Source organism: Gopherus evgoodei, chromosome 1 (genome assembly GCF_007399415.2).
Source record: "Gopherus evgoodei ecotype Sinaloan lineage chromosome 1, rGopEvg1_v1.p, whole genome shotgun sequence".
NCBI lineage: Eukaryota > Metazoa > Chordata > Testudines > Testudinidae > Gopherus > Gopherus evgoodei.
In genome coordinates this window covers 92,181,363-92,199,560 of record NC_044322.1, presented here as the reverse complement: position 1 = coordinate 92,199,560, position 18,198 = coordinate 92,181,363, and the positions used below count along the sequence as shown (strand labels likewise).

General features: G+C 41.8%; 1 protein-coding gene across 2 annotated transcripts in view; it reads right to left on the bottom strand.

Annotated features, from left to right (window-relative positions):
* GPC5 (glypican 5) overlaps positions 1-18,198 on the bottom strand; it is a 1,044,547-nt gene that overhangs the window by 773,814 nt on the left and 252,535 nt on the right. For both annotated transcript variants that reach the window (XM_030567347.1, XM_030567356.1), the window contains exon 5: positions 17,557-17,682. In XM_030567347.1, coding sequence (XP_030423207.1) covers positions 17,557-17,682 — 126 coding nt within the window. The remainder of the gene's footprint in view (positions 1-17,556; positions 17,683-18,198) is intronic.

Sequence of the window (18,198 nt, the reverse complement as noted above, 5' to 3'; positions counted from 1 at the left end):
ATCCACTAATTAGCAGCGCCCAAACCGACAGGCAGCAAAGATTCATGGCTCAAAGACAATTACTGAGTAAGATGCTCAAACAAGTGAAAGCTCTGGTGATCTTCAGTAGGATACTTCAGTCTCCAGAGAAGAAGGATGATGAAGGTGCAGCAAGATAATAAACATCAACCAATGAATTGAGGATTGGTATAATGAGGAAGGTTTTGGGCTAATCAGCATTTCAAATTTCAGAGTAGCAGCCATGTTAGTCTGTATCCGCAAAAAGAACAAGAGTACTTGTGGCACCTTAGAGACTAACAAATTTATTTCAGCATGAGTTTTCGTGAGCTACAGCTCACTTCTTCAGATGCACAGAATGGAACACACAGACAGGAGATATTTATACACACAGAGAACATGAAAAGATAGAAGTATGCATACCAACAGGAAGAGTCTAATCAACTGAGATGAGCTATCGTCAGCAGGGGAAAAAAAACTTTTGAAGTGATAATTAAGATGACCCATAAAAGATGTGAGGAGAACTTAACAGAGGGAAATAGATTCAATTAGTGTAATGACCCAGCCATTTCCAGTCTCTGTTAAGGCATACAGATTAGACACAATTAACTCAGGGATAGTAGTCAGGTAGGCAATACAGTCAGTAAAAGAACTATAACTAATCCATCTAGAAAACTGGGTAGTGTACCAGGGAAACAATTGAGAGGTTTGTACATAAATGCAAGGAGTCTGGGTAATAAAATGGAAGAACTAGAACTACTGGTGCAGGAAAGATTACAGAAACAAATGGTGTCAAGTATCAGAGGGGTAGCCGTGTTAGTCTGCATCTGTAAAAGCAGCAAAGAATCCTCTGGCACCTTATAGACTAACAGACGTTTTGGAGCATGAGTTTTCATGGATGAATACCCACTTTGTCAGATGCATGTAGTGGAAATTTCCAGGGGCAGGTATATATATGCAAGCAAGCTAGAGATAACGAGGTTAGTTCAATCAGAGAGGATGAGGCCCTGTTCTAGCAGCTGAGGTGTGAAAACTAAGGGAGGAGAAACTGGTTTTGTAGTTGGCAAGCCATTCACAGTCTTTGTTTAATCCTGAGCTGATGGTGTCAAATTTGCAGATGAACTGAAGCTCAGCAGCTTCTCTTTGAAGTCTGGTCCTGAAGTTTTTTTGCAAACAAATGGAATAGCCCTGGAATACAGGTATTGAAGGATATGAATTGTTTAGGGTTAGTAGTAGAAGTAAAGATAAAATTGGTGGGTAGCATTGTACCAACTTGTACATCAATGATGAGGTAAACTTTGAAGAAATAAGAAGTGATAATATGTATAAGACAGAGTCTGTCTATGTCCAAATTCCTTTGGGGAATGATTGTAAAAGAGGTTCTACAGGGATAGTGTTAGGGATTGCTATTCACTCCAAGGGTCAGATTCAGACATGGGCAGAGATCTCTTTAACATTCTAAGAGCAATAAATACTGCTAGGAATTGTGTCATAATGAGAGACATTAACTTTTCAGATATAGATTGGACAATGAATACTACTAATAATGGTAATAATGGCCTGATTATTTCTGGATGTGATAGATGTCAATTTTCTTTATCAAATAGTCAGTGAAATAACAAGAGGTGATAGAATTTTAGACTTGGATTTGGGCGAGGATATCATAGAAGAGCTGCTCACAGAAAATAACCTTGAATCAAATGATCATGAGTTGATTCACTTTAAGTTAAGTGGAAGTATAATCAAAACCAGGTCATCAAACATGGGTTTTGATTTCAAAAGTGCAGATTTTGGGAAACTAAGGCAATTCGTTACAGAAGTCAACCAGACTGAAGAGCTCAAGGACTTAAAGGTGGAGCAGGCTTGGTATTTCTTTAAATCAAGTGTACAAAAACTATCTGCTATTTTTACACCAAGCATGAGGAAAAAACTTGTAAGATGAGGTCCAGTTGGATGAATAATCTCCTCCAAAAGGGTATCAGGAGTAAGCAGGGAGACCTTAAGTAATGAAAAAAGATTGAGTAGTACAGAAAGCTACATATTGGAGGTCATAAAATGTAAGAATAAAGTGAAATTTGCTAAAACTCAAGCTGAATTAGATCGAGCCAAGGAAATTAAAATAAACAGGCTTTTTAGTTGTATAATAAAAAAAGAATAAGTGTCAGTGGACTGGGTCATAGGCAATCATGCTTAAAGGTCAGAACAGGAGTCAGGCCTAGTGCTTGGAGTCTGAATGCCAGAGCCAAGGGTTGAGACAGAGTTGAAGTCAGAAGTCGGAGCTGAGTTGAAGCTGGGTTACCAGGAGTCAGGCAAGGCAGGAGCAGGGCTGCTTCTGAGGCAGGAGCAAGGCTGAAACAGGATGGGAACAAATCTGCATGCAGGGCACGATATGGCCTGGAGCAGTGGAAGAGCAAAGCAGGAGCAGGACTTGGAGAGAAAAGCACAGGGAGGCAGGGAGTCCGTGGGCATATGCATTGAGCAGTTAGTGAGCTATTGCTACTGCTGAGCTTCAGAATTGGCCTGCTGGTCCAACAGGCAGCCCAACTAGCTCATTAGGGCATCAGAAATACTGAGCAAGCGCAGCTAAAGGTTTTACTCCTGACAATAAGAAAGGATGAGATTGGGTGGCTGTGTAGTATGGATGTGAAGAAGATAAAAATAATTTAGTTATGGCTCAAAAACTAAATTAACACTTTGCCTTGGTGTTCAATTAGGATGATAATATAGAATATAGGCAGGATGACTGATAGAACTGAGCGTATAGAAAAGGAAATTACCACATCCAAAGTGGAAGAAGAAAAATGTAAAGATCTTAATGCACTCTAATTGGTGGGGGGGAGGGAGAATTGGATAATTTCCATCCTAAAATACGAAAAACTGGCGCGTGAGACTGCTAATCTAGTATCAATGGTTTTTAATAAATCTATCTAATCAGGGTCGGTACCAAATTACTGTAAAATAGCTAACATAACACCTATGTAAAAAAAAAAAAAGTGATCCAGGCAATTACAGACCTGTTAGTCACACCTTAGTAATTTGAAAGTCTTTAGAACAAATTTTGAAGGGAAAAAAAAACCATAAATTCATGGAGCTACAGGGAATTGATGATGTAATACAACACAGATTTGCCAAATGTAGATCATGCCAGACTAATCTGATCTCTTTCTGTCACAGATCCTAGTGAGCTCCCCTTCTTCGCCACCCACTACTATTCTTGTAAGGAGAATCCAGTGCTCTGCTCTCTGGATCCCATGGGTATTTTGAGTCCCTGGAGCCAGAATGGAGTCCAATCTCTGCCCCTCAGGCACAACTCCTGGGAGCAGACCACCTATTTTGCATCCCCTGCAAATGATGGAGCCCATTCCCCAGCCACCTACTCCTTCTCGGCACAGCACTGACTTTTCAGACTCCCACATACTTAAATACACCCATCTCCCAGAACTTCACCCAAAAGATGTGAAGGTTCTGGTTTACAGTTTAATTCTCTCAGGGATGTGCAGCCATTATGAAGCATCAATGTGAATACAGTTTTTACTATCCAACATCTTTATGTTCTTTTATCCTTAGTCATTTAAATTACAGGAGAGAACCGTCATACAAAACATCCTAAATGCAGTGTCTCCTGGGGGATCAGCTGTGTTTTGGTAGTTAGACAGGGTCCTCCACCCCCTTGCTACCTTGCCCCTACAGCAGGTTCTCTCCTCTTAACAGCTCATTCCCCAGTTCCCTCCCTTACATCCCTTTATAAACTCCTGTTGGGGTTACCTACCTCTTTTGTTCTGCCTTTTGACAATTTTCCATGCTTTTAAACCCCTCTTCCTTCAGATCATTAGATATCCACGGCTGGCCCATGCTGGCTGACTGGCTCACAGGGCTCAGACTGAGGCTACATCTACACTACAGCATAAAATCAAAATTACTAAAACGGGTTTTATAAAACCGATATATTAAAATCGATTTTATGCATCCACACTAGGGCACATTAATTCGGTGGTGTGCGTCCATGGTCCTAGGCTACCATCGATTTCCAGAGCGGTGCACTCTGGGTAGCTACAGTAAAAGAATGAGACCAATAACTTCGATTTCCGTCCACACTAACCCTAAATCGATATAGTAATATCAATTTTAGGGTTACTCCTCTCGTTGGGGAGGAGTACAGAAATCGATTTTAAGAGCCCTTAAAATCGATTTAAAGTGCCTTGTAGTGTGGACGGGTACAGCGTTAAATCGATTTAACGCTGTTTAAATCGATTTAACGGTGTAGTGTGGACCAGGCCATAGTGGCGATTTAATTTTGGGAGAGACATTCCGGCTTGGGCTGTGACCCATGCTCTGGATCCCTCCAACCTCGCAGGGTCCAGGCTCCAGCCCAAACCTGAACATCTACCTTTAAACAGCCTCTTAGCCTGAGCCCCGCAAACCCAAATCAGCTGGCAGAGGCCAGTCAGAGGTTTTTAGTTGCAGTGTAGAGAAACCCTATGTCATTTATGACCTTGTAGTTGGTAACCAGGATCTTGAATTTAACCCAGAAGCTGACAGAAAGTTATTGTGAAAGCAGATGTAATATGCTCTCACTAGTCCACAGTGGTGTACAGAAAACTTGTTTGTAAGGGGCTTGCCATTCTTTGAAACTTTTAAACTATAATTAAACGTCTTGATTTAAACAAAAATCCTATCATTAACGTAGGTAGTTGTAGGAGAAAATGCAGGCAGAAGCCCAGCAGCAGATTGGAGGCTATCATGTTTATTGCCCTGAGTGCAGCATGTATGATTTCCTGCCCTGTGGGTGGGTGGCGTATGTGTGCATTCAGTGCAAGCTGCTTCTGGCCCTCAGAGACCGTGTACAGGCTTTGGAGACGAGGGTGGAGGAACCGCAGGAGCTAAGGAAGGCAGAGAGGTATGTTGATGAGGCTTTCCGGGACACTGTAAAATTGTCCCACCTCTGGTCAGACAGTCCCTGTGCTTTTAAGGAGGATGAAAGGCTCAGGGAAGGAGAGCAGTCCACAGGAGCAGAGGGAAACTCTCCCATAGTTGGGACCCTCCTTCTAGATGATGTCCTCTCGCACTGAGGTTACCTCTCCGGGGGGAGGGAACTCCAGTCATTAGGAAAAGGCCAGTGTTAGTAATGGGAGATTCAATCATTAGAAACATAGATAGCTGGGTTTGTGATGACCAGAGAACCATATGGTGATTTGCCTGCCTGGTGTGAAGGTTGTGGATCTCTCAAGGCATCTAAATAGACTTACATGTAGCAGGACCGCCCATTGGGGGGCAAGTGGGGTAATTTCCCCGGGTCCCACCCGCGAGGCCTGGCCGATATCCCTTCCCTGGCTAGAGGCGTCTTTTTAATTTTTACTCACCCGGCAGTGTGATCTTCGGCAGCACTTAGGTCCGCAGGCCCTTCACTCGTTCTGGGCCCTTCACTCGTTCTGGGTCCGGATCTTCGGCAGCACTTAGGCAGCAGGCCCTTCACTCGTTCTGGGTCTTTGGTGGCACTTCAGTGGCAGGTCCTTCAGTGCTACCGAAGACGCAGAGCAAGTGAAGGACCTACAGCCGCCGAAGACTCAGAGCGCCGCCCGGTGAGTACAAGCACTGCAGCCGGTGGCGCCTTTTTTTAATGTCCGCTTTCCCGCTTTGCCCCAGGCCCTCTGAATCCTCTGGGCAGCCCTGATGTGTAGCGCTGTGGAGGAGTCAGTGGTTGTGGTACATGTAGGTACCAATGTCATAGGGAAGGGTAGGAGAGATGTCCTGGAAGCCAAATTTAGGCTGCTAGGGAAGAAACTGAAATCCGGGATCTCTATAGTGCCATTCTCAGAAATGCTTCCAGTTCTACACATAGGGCCAATCAGGCAGAGCTTCAGAGTCTCAATGGCTGGGTGAGATGATGGTGTAGAGAGGAGGGGTTTAGATTTATTAGGAACTAGGGAAACTTTTGGGATACAGGGAGCCTATACAGGAAGGATGAGCTCCACCTAAACCAAAGGGGATCCAGACTGCTGGCACTTAACATTAAAAAGGTTGCAGAGCAGTTTTTAAACTCAGAGATGGGGGAAAGACTCTGCTTCCAGCAGCTCCCATTGGCTCAGAGCAGCGATCCGCGGCCAGTGAGAGCTGTGATCGGCCAGATCTGCGGACGGGGCAGGTAAATATACTGGCCCGGCCTCCCAGGGGCTTTCCCTACAGTAGCGGTGACCCCTGTTTGAGAAACCCTGAGCTAATGTAAACACCAATATTTAAAAAGGACTCTAGAGGTGATCCTGGCAATTACAGACCAATAAGTCTAACATCAGTACCAGGCAAATTAGTTGAAACAATAGTAAAGAATACAATTGTCAGACACATAGAAGAACATAAATTGTTGGGCAAAAGTCAACTTGGTTTCTGTAAAGGGAAATCATGTCTTACTAATCTAGGGTGACCAGACACAAGTGTGAAAAATTGGGACAGGGGATGGGGAATAATAGGAGCCTATATAAGAAAAAGACCCAAAATTGGGTCTGTCCCTATAAAATTGGGACATCTGGTCACCCTATACTAATCCATTAGAGTTCTTTGAAGGGATCAACAAACATGTGGACAAGGGAGATCCAGCGGACATAGTATACTTAGATTTCCATAAAGCTTTTGACAAGGTCCCTTACCAAAGACTCTTGCATAACTTAAGTTGCCAAGGGATAAGATGGAAGATACTTTCATGGACTGAGAACTAGTTAAAAGACAGGGAACAAAGGGTAGGAATAAATGGTACATTTCCAGAATGGAGAGCGGCAATTAGTGTTGTTCCTCAAGGGTCAGTCCTATGACCAATCCTATTCAATTGATTCATAAATGATCTGGAGAAAGGGGTAAACAGTGAGGTGGCAAAGTTTGCAGATGATACTAAACTGCTCAAGATAGTTAAGACCAAAGCAAGACTCTGAAGAACTTCAAAAAGATCTCACATAACTAAGTGATTGGCAACAAAATGGCAAATGAAATTTAATGTTGATAAATGTAAAGTAATGCACATTGGAAAAAATAACCCCAACTATACATACAATAGAGAGTTGATTTAGCTACAACTAATTAGGAAAGAGATCTTGGAGTCATCGTGGATAGTACTCTGAAGACATGCATGCAGTGTGCAGCAGCAGTCCAAAAAGCAAACAGGATGTTAGGAATCACTGAAAAGGGGATAGAGAATAAGAAGGAAAATATATTATTGCCCTTATATAAATCCATGGTACACCCACATCTTGAATACTGTGTACAGATGTGGTGTCCTCATCTCAAAAAAGATATACTGGCATTAGAAAAGGTTCAAATAAGGGCAACTACAATGATTAGGGGTTTCTAATGGGTCTCATCTGAAGAGAGATTAAAGAGGCTAGGAATTTTCAGCTTGGAAAAGAGGAGACTAAGGGGGGATATCATAGAGGTATATAAAATCATGAGTGGTGTGGAGAAAGTGAATAAGGAAAAGTTATTTACTTGTTCCCATAATATAAGAACTAAGGGCCACCAAATGAAATTGGCAGCAGGTTTAAAACAAATAAAAGGAAGTTCTTCTTCACACAACACACAGTCAACCTGTGGAACTCCTTGCCTGAGGAGGTTGTGAAGGCTAGGACTATTACAGGATTTAAAAGAGAACTTGATAAATTCATGGAGGTTAAGTCCATTAATGGCTATTAGCCAGGATGGGTAAGGAATGGTGTTACTAGCCTCTGTTTTTCAGAGGGTGGAGATGGATGGCAGGAGAGAGATCACTTGATCACTACCTGTTAGGCTCACTCCCTCTGCGGCACCAGGCATTGGTCACTGTCAGCAGACAGGATACTGGGCTCTTATGTTCCTGGTCTCGCTTGCAGGCTAGGGAGCTCTGTGGGGAACTGTCTGTCTGCAATCAGAGTCAGGCTGCAGAGAGTCATCCCAGAGTAAGGTGGGTTAAGTTGTGACACTGTTTTTTATGGAGCACTCTACTTTATCTCCCTCTGTTTTAGATTTCTTGTGTGTTATCATTCTAAATTCTAAGAATAAAGTAGTGTTATTTTGCAAACTTCCCACAAAAATAATGTTATGTTATATCTAACTTCTTTCTGCGTACACCATGAACATAAAACCCACTTTGCTCAGAAAGCATGCAAAGCATTCTAGTCTATATCAAGCTTCTGAGGCCCTGACTACAAAAAGCTTTTTAACTTAATTTTTCCCACATTGTTACCTTTGATTCAGTCCCACTGGTTGCAGCAAAGGTGGAGTGCCAGTATAGACAAGGTTTTGGCAGACAGCAGTGTTCAAGTACTGTCACACAGACCTGCTTTGAACTAGCTAAGGTAGTACAGCAGTTAAACTCTAGTGACTTCCTGAAATCCTCTTCCCACTAGAATTCTTGTTGCTACCATTGATGGTAGATACAGTGAAAAATTGGGGCCAAACTCATTACCTGATATGAAAAGCATGGTTAGCAGGGCCAGCTTTATGAACAGTGGAACCCAATTTGAATACTGGCAGCGGTCTGGGGCTTTGGCGGCACGGGTCCGCTCCGGGTGTTCCATGGCACCGAAGGACCCCCCGCCGCCGAAATGCTGAAGACCCACAGTGGATATCTCCCCCCCCCCGCCACCAAAATGCGGCCAAAGACCTGTAGCAGACACCCAGCAGTGGGGAGGCAGGGGGTCCTCTTAGGCGCGGGGCCCAATTCCGGGAATCGAGAGAATCAGCTTAAAGCCAGCCCTGATGGTTAGTCCCATGCAAATACATACTGCTGTGTTATAGTCCAGCGTAGAAAAAATTAAGGCACTGATGGACTGTGGCAAGGCTGGCTTCCCAGAGGAAAGGTGGTGGCTTTTCTTTGTCCTGTGAATAGAACTCTTTTATTGCCACTTACATGAGTTCATTCCTGGGACTAATATAGAACCGGAAAGAGAATCCAGCAGTGCAAACTGGAAATGAGAATGTTGCCCTAGGTAGTGGACAGTCTTATTTTAAATGTTTTTAAGGGCAGCAGAATTTACCAACTCAAGTGTTTGAATTATGAGAGATTTTTTAACATTCTATGGCATAAATATAAATTTTGAACTTATAAAGAAAACCAATTTTTTTTGTAAATTTCCCAAACAATAAAACATAAATTTGGGACCTAATTCATTGCCAGGTTACTCCAGTTTTATACTGATGGAGATGGAGTAACCTAGTGGTGAATCAGATCGTACATCTTTTATAATAATATGTTGACTCAAAATAAAACTACACAATGAAAGTTCAGTCAAAAATAGCATTTTATTTTAAATTTCTGTAATTTTAAATTTTAAATTTGAGTCCTTTGAATTGAACTTGAGCTGCTTAAAGTGATAAAAGCAGGCACTACATTTGGAAAAGGCTACCCACATGTTTTGCTCTGCTTCTGTTTCTGAATCTTTAACAACTGAAATATGTACTTATATCCACTGGGTGGCAACCTAAGATGCAGCAACACCAGGAAACAACTTCTCAAAGGAAATGCTAAAAACCTTTCCACATTTAATGATTGTCTAAAGTTTTGCTTATGTTTGTGCTGTACAGGCAGCAGAGTGAATATGTGAATAAAGAATTTAGAATAGGTCTAAAAAGTGAATGATTATGATCTAATCAGAACGGATGTGGCTCAAACAAATATTAGCATAGTGAGTTCTGAAAAAAAATCCTGTTGTGTTGTTTAACTGCTCCTCTTTGATCTATTTCAATAGGATCATGCAATGTTAACTACGATCTCCTTTTGATGTGCCTGAAACTAATGGTGATTATGATAAATTTCACCCCTACGTACATTGTGATAAAATCCCTGCCTTTTCTGTGAGGGAATGGTTAGCTGAATTCATATTTAAGACGATAATGAGACCGGTAGTGAAAAGACTGTTTAAGTTTCCAATTTGTTTAAAATGCAGATGACATACTCTCTCATCAAAAGCTTCTAGTACAAGAAAGGATCTTTTCTAGTATACTTGTCAACAGACCTAAAAGGTTTTCTGAAAGTTATTTCTAGGGCCACCAGAGGAAAATGCAGGCACAATAAAATGGTGAAGTCCGCTTTGTCAGTACTATTTCATGATTAATGTAGCTCCTCAGAGTGAAAACAAAGCAGCAGAGAGTGCAAAGGGAAGAGTGTTGAGGAACAGAGAAAAGGGAGCTAAGGAATAGGAAATCAACATGGAGAATCTAGAAAAGAGGTGGAGAGATGTGCTAAGATGAAGAAAAATTATGAAAGGGTAGGAGAGTGAAAATATAAAGGAAACAGTACTAATAAAAGAAGAGAGAAGGATATAGAGGAGAATATACTACCGGAGTACTCTTTCAGCGAAACACTGGGGCAAGAGCACTTAAGCTTTCACCATCATAAAGTACGAAGAACAAAGCCATTTCAGATGGAAGTGAAGAAGCCCAAAAGATTTGGAAACATTTCTCCTGAAGCCAAGGGCTCTTCATTTTGAATGTTATATGCTCCTTAGAAGGCAGTGAGCTCTGGGATCCAGAACATGCCTACTTTGAAATGGACTTCAAACTTAATGATCACACATACTAAAATATCTGTTTGGCTGCACAGACAAATGAAGAACTGCTACTTTTTTCCCTCTAGTTTCTTAGACAATAAATTGTTCAGAAAACACTGAATGCAACATTATGCAAGAGCTCCTGGTGCAGCACAGCAGCAGTATATCCTTTTAACTTGAATGCCATGCATATGGTAATGTGCGTCAAGTCTCACGCCATTTCTATGAGGTACCTTCTAGAACACGGGTCTCAAAACACGCGGCTCATAGGTGCCAACGCCATGGGTGTTTGCTTTTGAACTATGCAACAAAGTTAAAAAAAAAATTTGCTTGCCTTTAATGTGAAGACTCACTATCAGGAGCGCCGCCAGCTTTTTTGCCACCCTAGGTGGTGGAAGGTCCCGCCCCTGAAATGGCACCCCCGACAGAGGCAGCAGAAGGTCCAGCAGCCCCAGTCACTGCCCAAATGTTAGCGGTCGCCTAATGGGTTGCGCCGGCCCTGCTCACTATATAAAAAGAAAGTGAGAGATTTTCTGTCTTGATTACTTTGTACCATATACTACGGCCAAGTAGATCTAAATACCACAGTGAGAGCTCCTGGTTTAGCAGGACACACATTCTAAATTCTGGGGCATATTTCAGTTTCTGCAGCTGTGTAGAGTATAGTTTCAACCAGTTTGCCTGGTACTGATGTTAGGCTTACCAGCCTGAAATTGCCAGGATCACCTAGTAGCCTTTTTAGAAAAATGGTGTTACACTAGCTATCCTCCAGATATCTGGTACAGAAGCTGATTTAAGTGATATGTTACATACCATAGTTAGTAGTTCTGCAATTTCATATTTGAGTTCCTTCAAACCTTTTCCAAAACCTCCTCTATTGACACCTCAATATGGGACAATTCCTCAGATTTGTCACCTAAGAGGAATATGTAAGGTGGGAATCTCTCTCACATCTTCGGCAGTGAAAACCAATGTAAAGAATTAATTTAGCTTCTCTGAAATGACATTAACTTCCTTGAGTGCTCCTTTAGCACCTTGATTGTCCAGTGGCCTCACTGATTGTTTGTCACGGTTCCTGCTTCTGGTGTAGTTAAAAATGTCTTTGTCTCAAACTGTATAAATATAATAGGATCAGGTTGAGGAAGGCAGCAGGCCAGTCTTAACCCTAGCAGCAGCAGCTTTTGGCTGCTCAACCCATGGGCCTACAGATTCTGCCTCCCTGTGTTTATCCCTCCAAGCATTGCTCGAGCTTAGCTCCTCTGCAGCTCCAGGAAAGATCCCATCCTGAACCCCAGTGTTGTTCCCACCATGTTCCAGCCTTGTTCCTATTTCAGAACCAGCCCTGCTCCTGTCTTTCCCTGACTCCTGGAAACCCAGCTCCAACCTCAGCTCCGATTCCTGACTCCAAGTCTGTCTCAACCCTTGGCGCTAACATTCGGACTCTGACCACGAGGCCTGACTTCCATTCCAACCCGTTGTGCTGACAGCATGTGTGTACACACATACACACTTATTCACTGAAGTCAATGGAGATGCACATTAGGTATGAATCTGGCCCATCCAGTTTCGGAGTTGTGGGCTCATACACAAAGAGTCAAATTCAGCCCAGACATAAGCAGTTGAAGTCAATGAGAAGCGAAGAGTCTCAGAGTAGAACTGATTTTGATCCTAAGTGGAAGCAGGAAGATAGGATAAATCCCTTATAGAGTGATCAGAGGCAGCAATCTCCCTTGTCACATTAAATTTAAATTACATACATTTTGATTCCATTTGGTGCATTCCAAAAGACGATGTTCTGAGCCAAGTGTAAGTTGAATGAAGCAGGGATAGTTCAGCAGTACTCAAAACAGGGTTCATATTCACCATAGACAGGAAAATCATGTAGTCTTTCTCCAGTTTCTACATTATACAAACACACACTTCTATTATGCAGTGTAGATGCATTTTCACTTCAATGTAACTAACTTTGTGAAATAAAATACAATACCTACCAGAATTTTTAATACAAGTTAATAAGTAGCCTGAGCTTGGGATGAAGTGAGGAGAAGGATGCAATTATAGTGGCAATAAAACCTTTTGTTTCTCTTTTGTAACCCAGCTGGGAATCTACTCCCTATGCTTCTCCATGCCAAGTTTCTTCAACTTAGTTACTTTTTCTGTGTGAGCAAGTCAGCATACTTGGAAACCTGTTCTACAAACAAAAGGGGGGCATAACATTTAATGTGACTAGACCCTTGGAATTTGCATCCCCTGTTCAAGTCATTGCCCTAAAACAAGTGGCATTTACAATAAAATCATAAAAGAACTCAGTTTTAACTATATCATCTAGATATGCTGCATATGAGGGGAATCAAGGATAAGAGGGAGAAAAGGAAATAAAGGGGATAAGGAGTTGGCGATGGGGGACAAAACCACACACCCGTATGTCTCAAGCAGGGCCGGCTCCAGGCACCAGTGGAGGAAGCACGTGCCTGGGACGGCACATGCTGAGGGGCAGCATTCCATCCATTCTTGGGGTGGCACCGTTTGGGTGGCTTTTTTTTTTTTGCTTAGGGAGGCAAAAATGGTAGATCCAGCCCTGGTCTCAAGCACAGTCATCTCTACCATCAGAGGGAAATGAGTAGACTCAGGAAGTACATCAGGGATCTCATCACACAGTGCTCCATCGGAACGCTACACACACTTTACATAATGTTAAAAAATTAGAGTTTGGCTTTATTACTAAAAGTAACAAACTATTACAAACTCCAACTCTACCCTTCTCTTTGTACTTGGCTGCCTGAGGGTTCCTACATTAGGATTCCTTTGTCACAGATCCTACTTTCCACTCTACAGCCCTAGTTCAGGGAAGCAATTAAGCACATGCTTAATTTTAGGCATGTGCTTAAATTGCATGTGCTTAACTACCATTTACTTCAGTGAAAATTAAGCACGTACTTACAGTTAAGCATTGGCTTAAATGCTTGGCTGAATAGTGACTGACTCCTTAATCAGGGCCTATAACAGGGGTCGGCAACCTCTGGCACGCAGCTTACCAGGGTAAGCACCCTGGCGAGCCGGGTCAGTTTGTTTACCTGCTGCATCAGCAGGTTCAGCCGATCGCGGCTCCCACTGGCCGCAGTTCGCCGTCCGAAGCCAATCAGGGTGTCAGGAAGCCACGGCCAGCACATCTCTCGGCCCGCACCGCTTCCCGCAGGCCCCATTGGCCTGGGACGGTAAACCGCGGCCAGTGGTAGCTGTGATCAGCCGAACCTGCCGACGCGGCAGGTAAACAAACTGGCCCGGCCCATCAGGGTGCTTACCCTGGCTAGCTGCATGCCAGAGGTTGCCGACCCCTGGCCTATAACAAGCTGAGGCTTCGTGCTTCAGTGAGTTGACATGACAGACAGTCAACATTTGCTGACATAGTGAACGAACTAGAGAATCCTTCTCCCCACAATTAAAGTCAGGATTCTTTCATCCTTTCAATATTTTGTACATAGCACTGTCAGTTTTTTTAGAAATTTGAGTCTAAAGCTTACAGCCAAGCTTAACAAAAAACAATGTAAAAAACAAACAAAAAATAAACCATGCTATAGTGAAAAAGCTAAATCAGGCTCAAATAGCACCCACTTTTAAACTAATCGTGTTTGAGAGATGGAGTGTGAGAGTGTGAGAGATGGAGTTTCAAAGTCCTTGGTGAAACCTATAACTTTAGGTTTGAACCACGGAAACTAAAAAGATTTTTCTATTTTGCAAAAATAATTACTAAGAAAACCCAGAAATGTACAGCATAAAGTTGCCAAAGTAGCAGAGTATAAGATCAGATAGACACGTGGATGTTAAGAACAACAAGGAAGCTAAAGCATAATTAAAACCAGATCTATAACTGTTCTTTAGCAATATTTATTTGAAATTTCAGTGTAATGCTATCTGGGTCATCACTGCATCCATGTTATAAATATTTTTGGCCAACTAGCATTAGTTTAAAACAATACAGAAGCATAAAGTTAATTGGGAGTTCTATCCTGTGTAAAAACTAAAGGATCTATTCATATTTCATTTAAAATGTAATAGTAAATGTGTATTATAATACTTGATTACATTGGGGGGGAGGAAAGAGATGTGTAAGTAATACTAAGGGTAAAACAATAAGCAGTATAAAGTAATGACATCATACATTCAGCCACTGGTAAATCTTTAAGTAGTACAACATTTTCATCCACATTCATAAATTTGACTGAATTGCTTATACTTCATTTGAAGAGTGAGTGGAGGACAAAAGACACAGGAAGCAGAGTTGGGATGGAACCTGAGACAGAGAAGTCAAATATTTATAATCTAGCAAAGATGATTTTTGTGAAGATTTGAGAGAAAAACTCCAATTGACTTTAATGAGCTCTTACGCTTCAATCCTGCAAGCACATTCCTGCAAGCAGTGAGACTAGTCGTGCAAGTAAACTTAAGCATGTGTGTACATGTTTCCTAGAAAGTGGTGTGTGACAGGATGTATAAACCCAGCGCTAGAACTGAAGGGGTTAAGGAGCAACTCTGTGCCCAAATTACAGCCTCCAGCTGCACCTGCAGACCCTGCTCTAGCTGCAGGCAGAGCTTAAGAGGGAACCAGGCAAGGCAGAGAAAGAGATTAGCCCTGATCACTCCTGAGGAAGGGGAAGGGCAATGTAGAAACCTTCTCCTGGCAAGGACAAGCTTGCCAAGCCCAGTGGGGTGAAGATTCAGTTAGTACCTTTTCTCTCACTACTGTGCAACAGACTGCAAGATTTTGACAAGAGAGTGGGTGGCAGGAAGTGACCCAGGCAGGCAGCCTTAAGGCACCCCTGGGTACTGGATATTTGGTAACCCTCACAAGTTCCTGTGCCAGAGCCTAGTGGAATGGGAAGGCCCGGAATCCACTACCAACCCTCTTTGTTCATTAAGAAGGGTTGACAACCCTCACCTTCTAGACTTCCCCCTGCTAAACCTAATGCACCTCTGCAACATATTTAAAGATACAAGTACTGTAGAGTATACCACACATTATCAATTCTCTCTCTGACTTCCTGCTGTCTTATAATGAGACCTGGGACGGAGAGGGGGGTCCCCTCAATGACAACTGGCAGAGGGCCTACCATAACTCACATCAGGCCTGACACACACATTGCACCAACACACGTTGTCATAATCTATATCTAAAAGGTGTCATGTCTGTCATAATATGCAAACTGGCAACACACTTGTCATTTATACTATTGCATGATGTACTACAAAAGGTTATAGTTGTGTGCTGGAAATTAAAAGGTATTTTGCAAGCAGGCAGCCCAGCCTGTTCTAGACAAAGGAATGTTGTTTCACCTGTTTTCCTGTGTTTCCAGTGTAAATGAACCAGGTAATATCTCAGAGGACAATGAAAAGTACATCTACACGTAAGGTAAATGAAGCCAAGCTAAAAAACATGGAGGGAGGAAGACCACTTAACACTTACAGCAGGGGATGGAGCCTGCACACCCCCAAGAAGCCTTCCTGGCTCTTGAAACAGAGACAATAGACTTTGGGAAATATACGCAGAAAGAAAAAGCCATTTTGGCATCCATCACCTAGGGGACAAAGGTAGGGAGCAGCACCCTCTGAGCTCATAAAAAGTGGACCCTTTTGCCCCAAAAATGAAGAGTAACTGGAACTGATTATAGATGAGAAACCTGCTTAGACAAAACCTCTAACTTGCTGAAGTTGTTTTAGTCACTAGAAAGTGTGTTGTGTGGTTTTACCGATGAACATGTGTCTCCTGTTCTTAATTATTATTATTAACAAAGAACAAATATTTAAGTAAACGTATGCTTATTTTATTACAAAATCTTCTCACTGCTCTGGTATTAAACTGAAGGGTGAATTCCTCAGCTGAGCTAACAGGCTGGTGAGTGCTCCATCTCTTTTGAAACAAGGAACTTAATGTCTCTGAGCATCCAGGGAGAGGCCTGGGCACTGTAGAAAGACATATCTGGGGAACGCAGGAATTGGGGCTCACTGACTGTTACCTGCAAGGCCAGGTTGGGACTGACAGAGGCCTGAGGAGTTTGCTGGCAAGACAGACATGCTCATGTGTTAGGATGCTGACACACAACTTAACAACAGCAACGCTCATTCTTGCTGAAGAAGAGTGGTAACACCGTTCTGGGTGACCTGAACGAGACATCACATATAGACTTTGGATATATAGATAAAAAACTAATGTCACTCTATTTTGGTATGAAAAACAGAAGATACTGACAAACATTAGTTATAAGGAATTAGCTAGTGCTGCAGTCCCAATCTCCCCCAAGTATTCCTGTTCAAAATTATGCCTGTTTTGGGAACTGAACGAATAGCACACAAGGAATTAACTATAGCTTCCTGAAAACCTTCTTGTCATCCAAAATGCCTTTGTTTTGTGAACTTTAAAATATATTAGTTCCAAAGATTTACTTCCAGGAGCTTGATAATTTGCTAAGATCAGTTCTGTAACATTGCTAGTGAATGACTGCTCCCAAGCCACTGTTCAATCATTTATTTGTTTCACCTTTAAAACAGTTTATCTTAGTATCTTAACTTTTAGCCCTTTCATGAAAAACCACATTCATTAAGGATTATTTTATTCCTTACAGTCAGATAAAGTTTTAAATAAATGGTTGAAGTTTGTTCCCATGCTGTAAATACTAGAGGGAGCATTTAAATATACCAGCTTTGAACTTTCACAGTCTCAAACAAAAATCCTGTTCCCCTGCTTCTGACTTAATTTTGCAAATGTTAAACCTACCTTTTCTCAATAGCCAACACAAGTGCCAGCCAGGTGAACTTTAGAAATGGGTAGCTCAAAATGTTAGAGGACCGCTAAGTTTCATATTTTCTCAAAACAAAGAGGTGGACAGATTTTAGTATTTTAAGCTTGATAGAGGGGAAGATTTTCCTACAGCAATGGCTCTTAACCAAAATATAAATATTTAATGTTACTCCATCTGGAAATAATTTTGGAGAAAAAATAAATATGGAAAAATATATTTTAAAAAGTGTTCTTATAGATCACAGAGTGAAAAAGTACCTTTTAACAACATCTTCACCATTCCAACATGCTAGCCCATCAGCAGCTGCTAACTCATTGATACACAGCTGATCAGCCAGGCCTCCATAGAATGTCTTGTACAGCCGTAGACTTTTCATAAATTCTCTACCAAAAAACAAACAAACACAGGTAAAATAATTAGCAATCAATTAATAATCATGAGAAATCAAACTGCTACATATTGTAACAAGAAATCGAAGAATGTGCCACTTTTTGTCACTCCGTATATTGGCTCTCATTTATTAATCAATTCATCAACATACTTTCTAGATATATTAGATGCCTTGAAAGAAAAACTTCTCAGTCAGTGAAAGTCAAACCAAATCACAGACTGCTGCTCTGGGAGGCACCACTACCTGTGTAAATAAGCTAACATTTCCAAAAATGCATTTAAAAGTAGGCTCCTAACTCCAATACTTAGCCACCTACACAAGTGGCCTGATTTTCAGAAGTGCTGAATATCCAGTACCTCTTTAATGACTTGAAACTGTTATACAAAGACTATCTATTGGTTATGGCTTATGGGGCAGATGAAGTTTTGGGTAGGACAGGTTTATGGTGGAGATGATATTTTTTTGGCTGTTTAAATTACTGTTTTAATAATTTATTTCAATTTTTGTG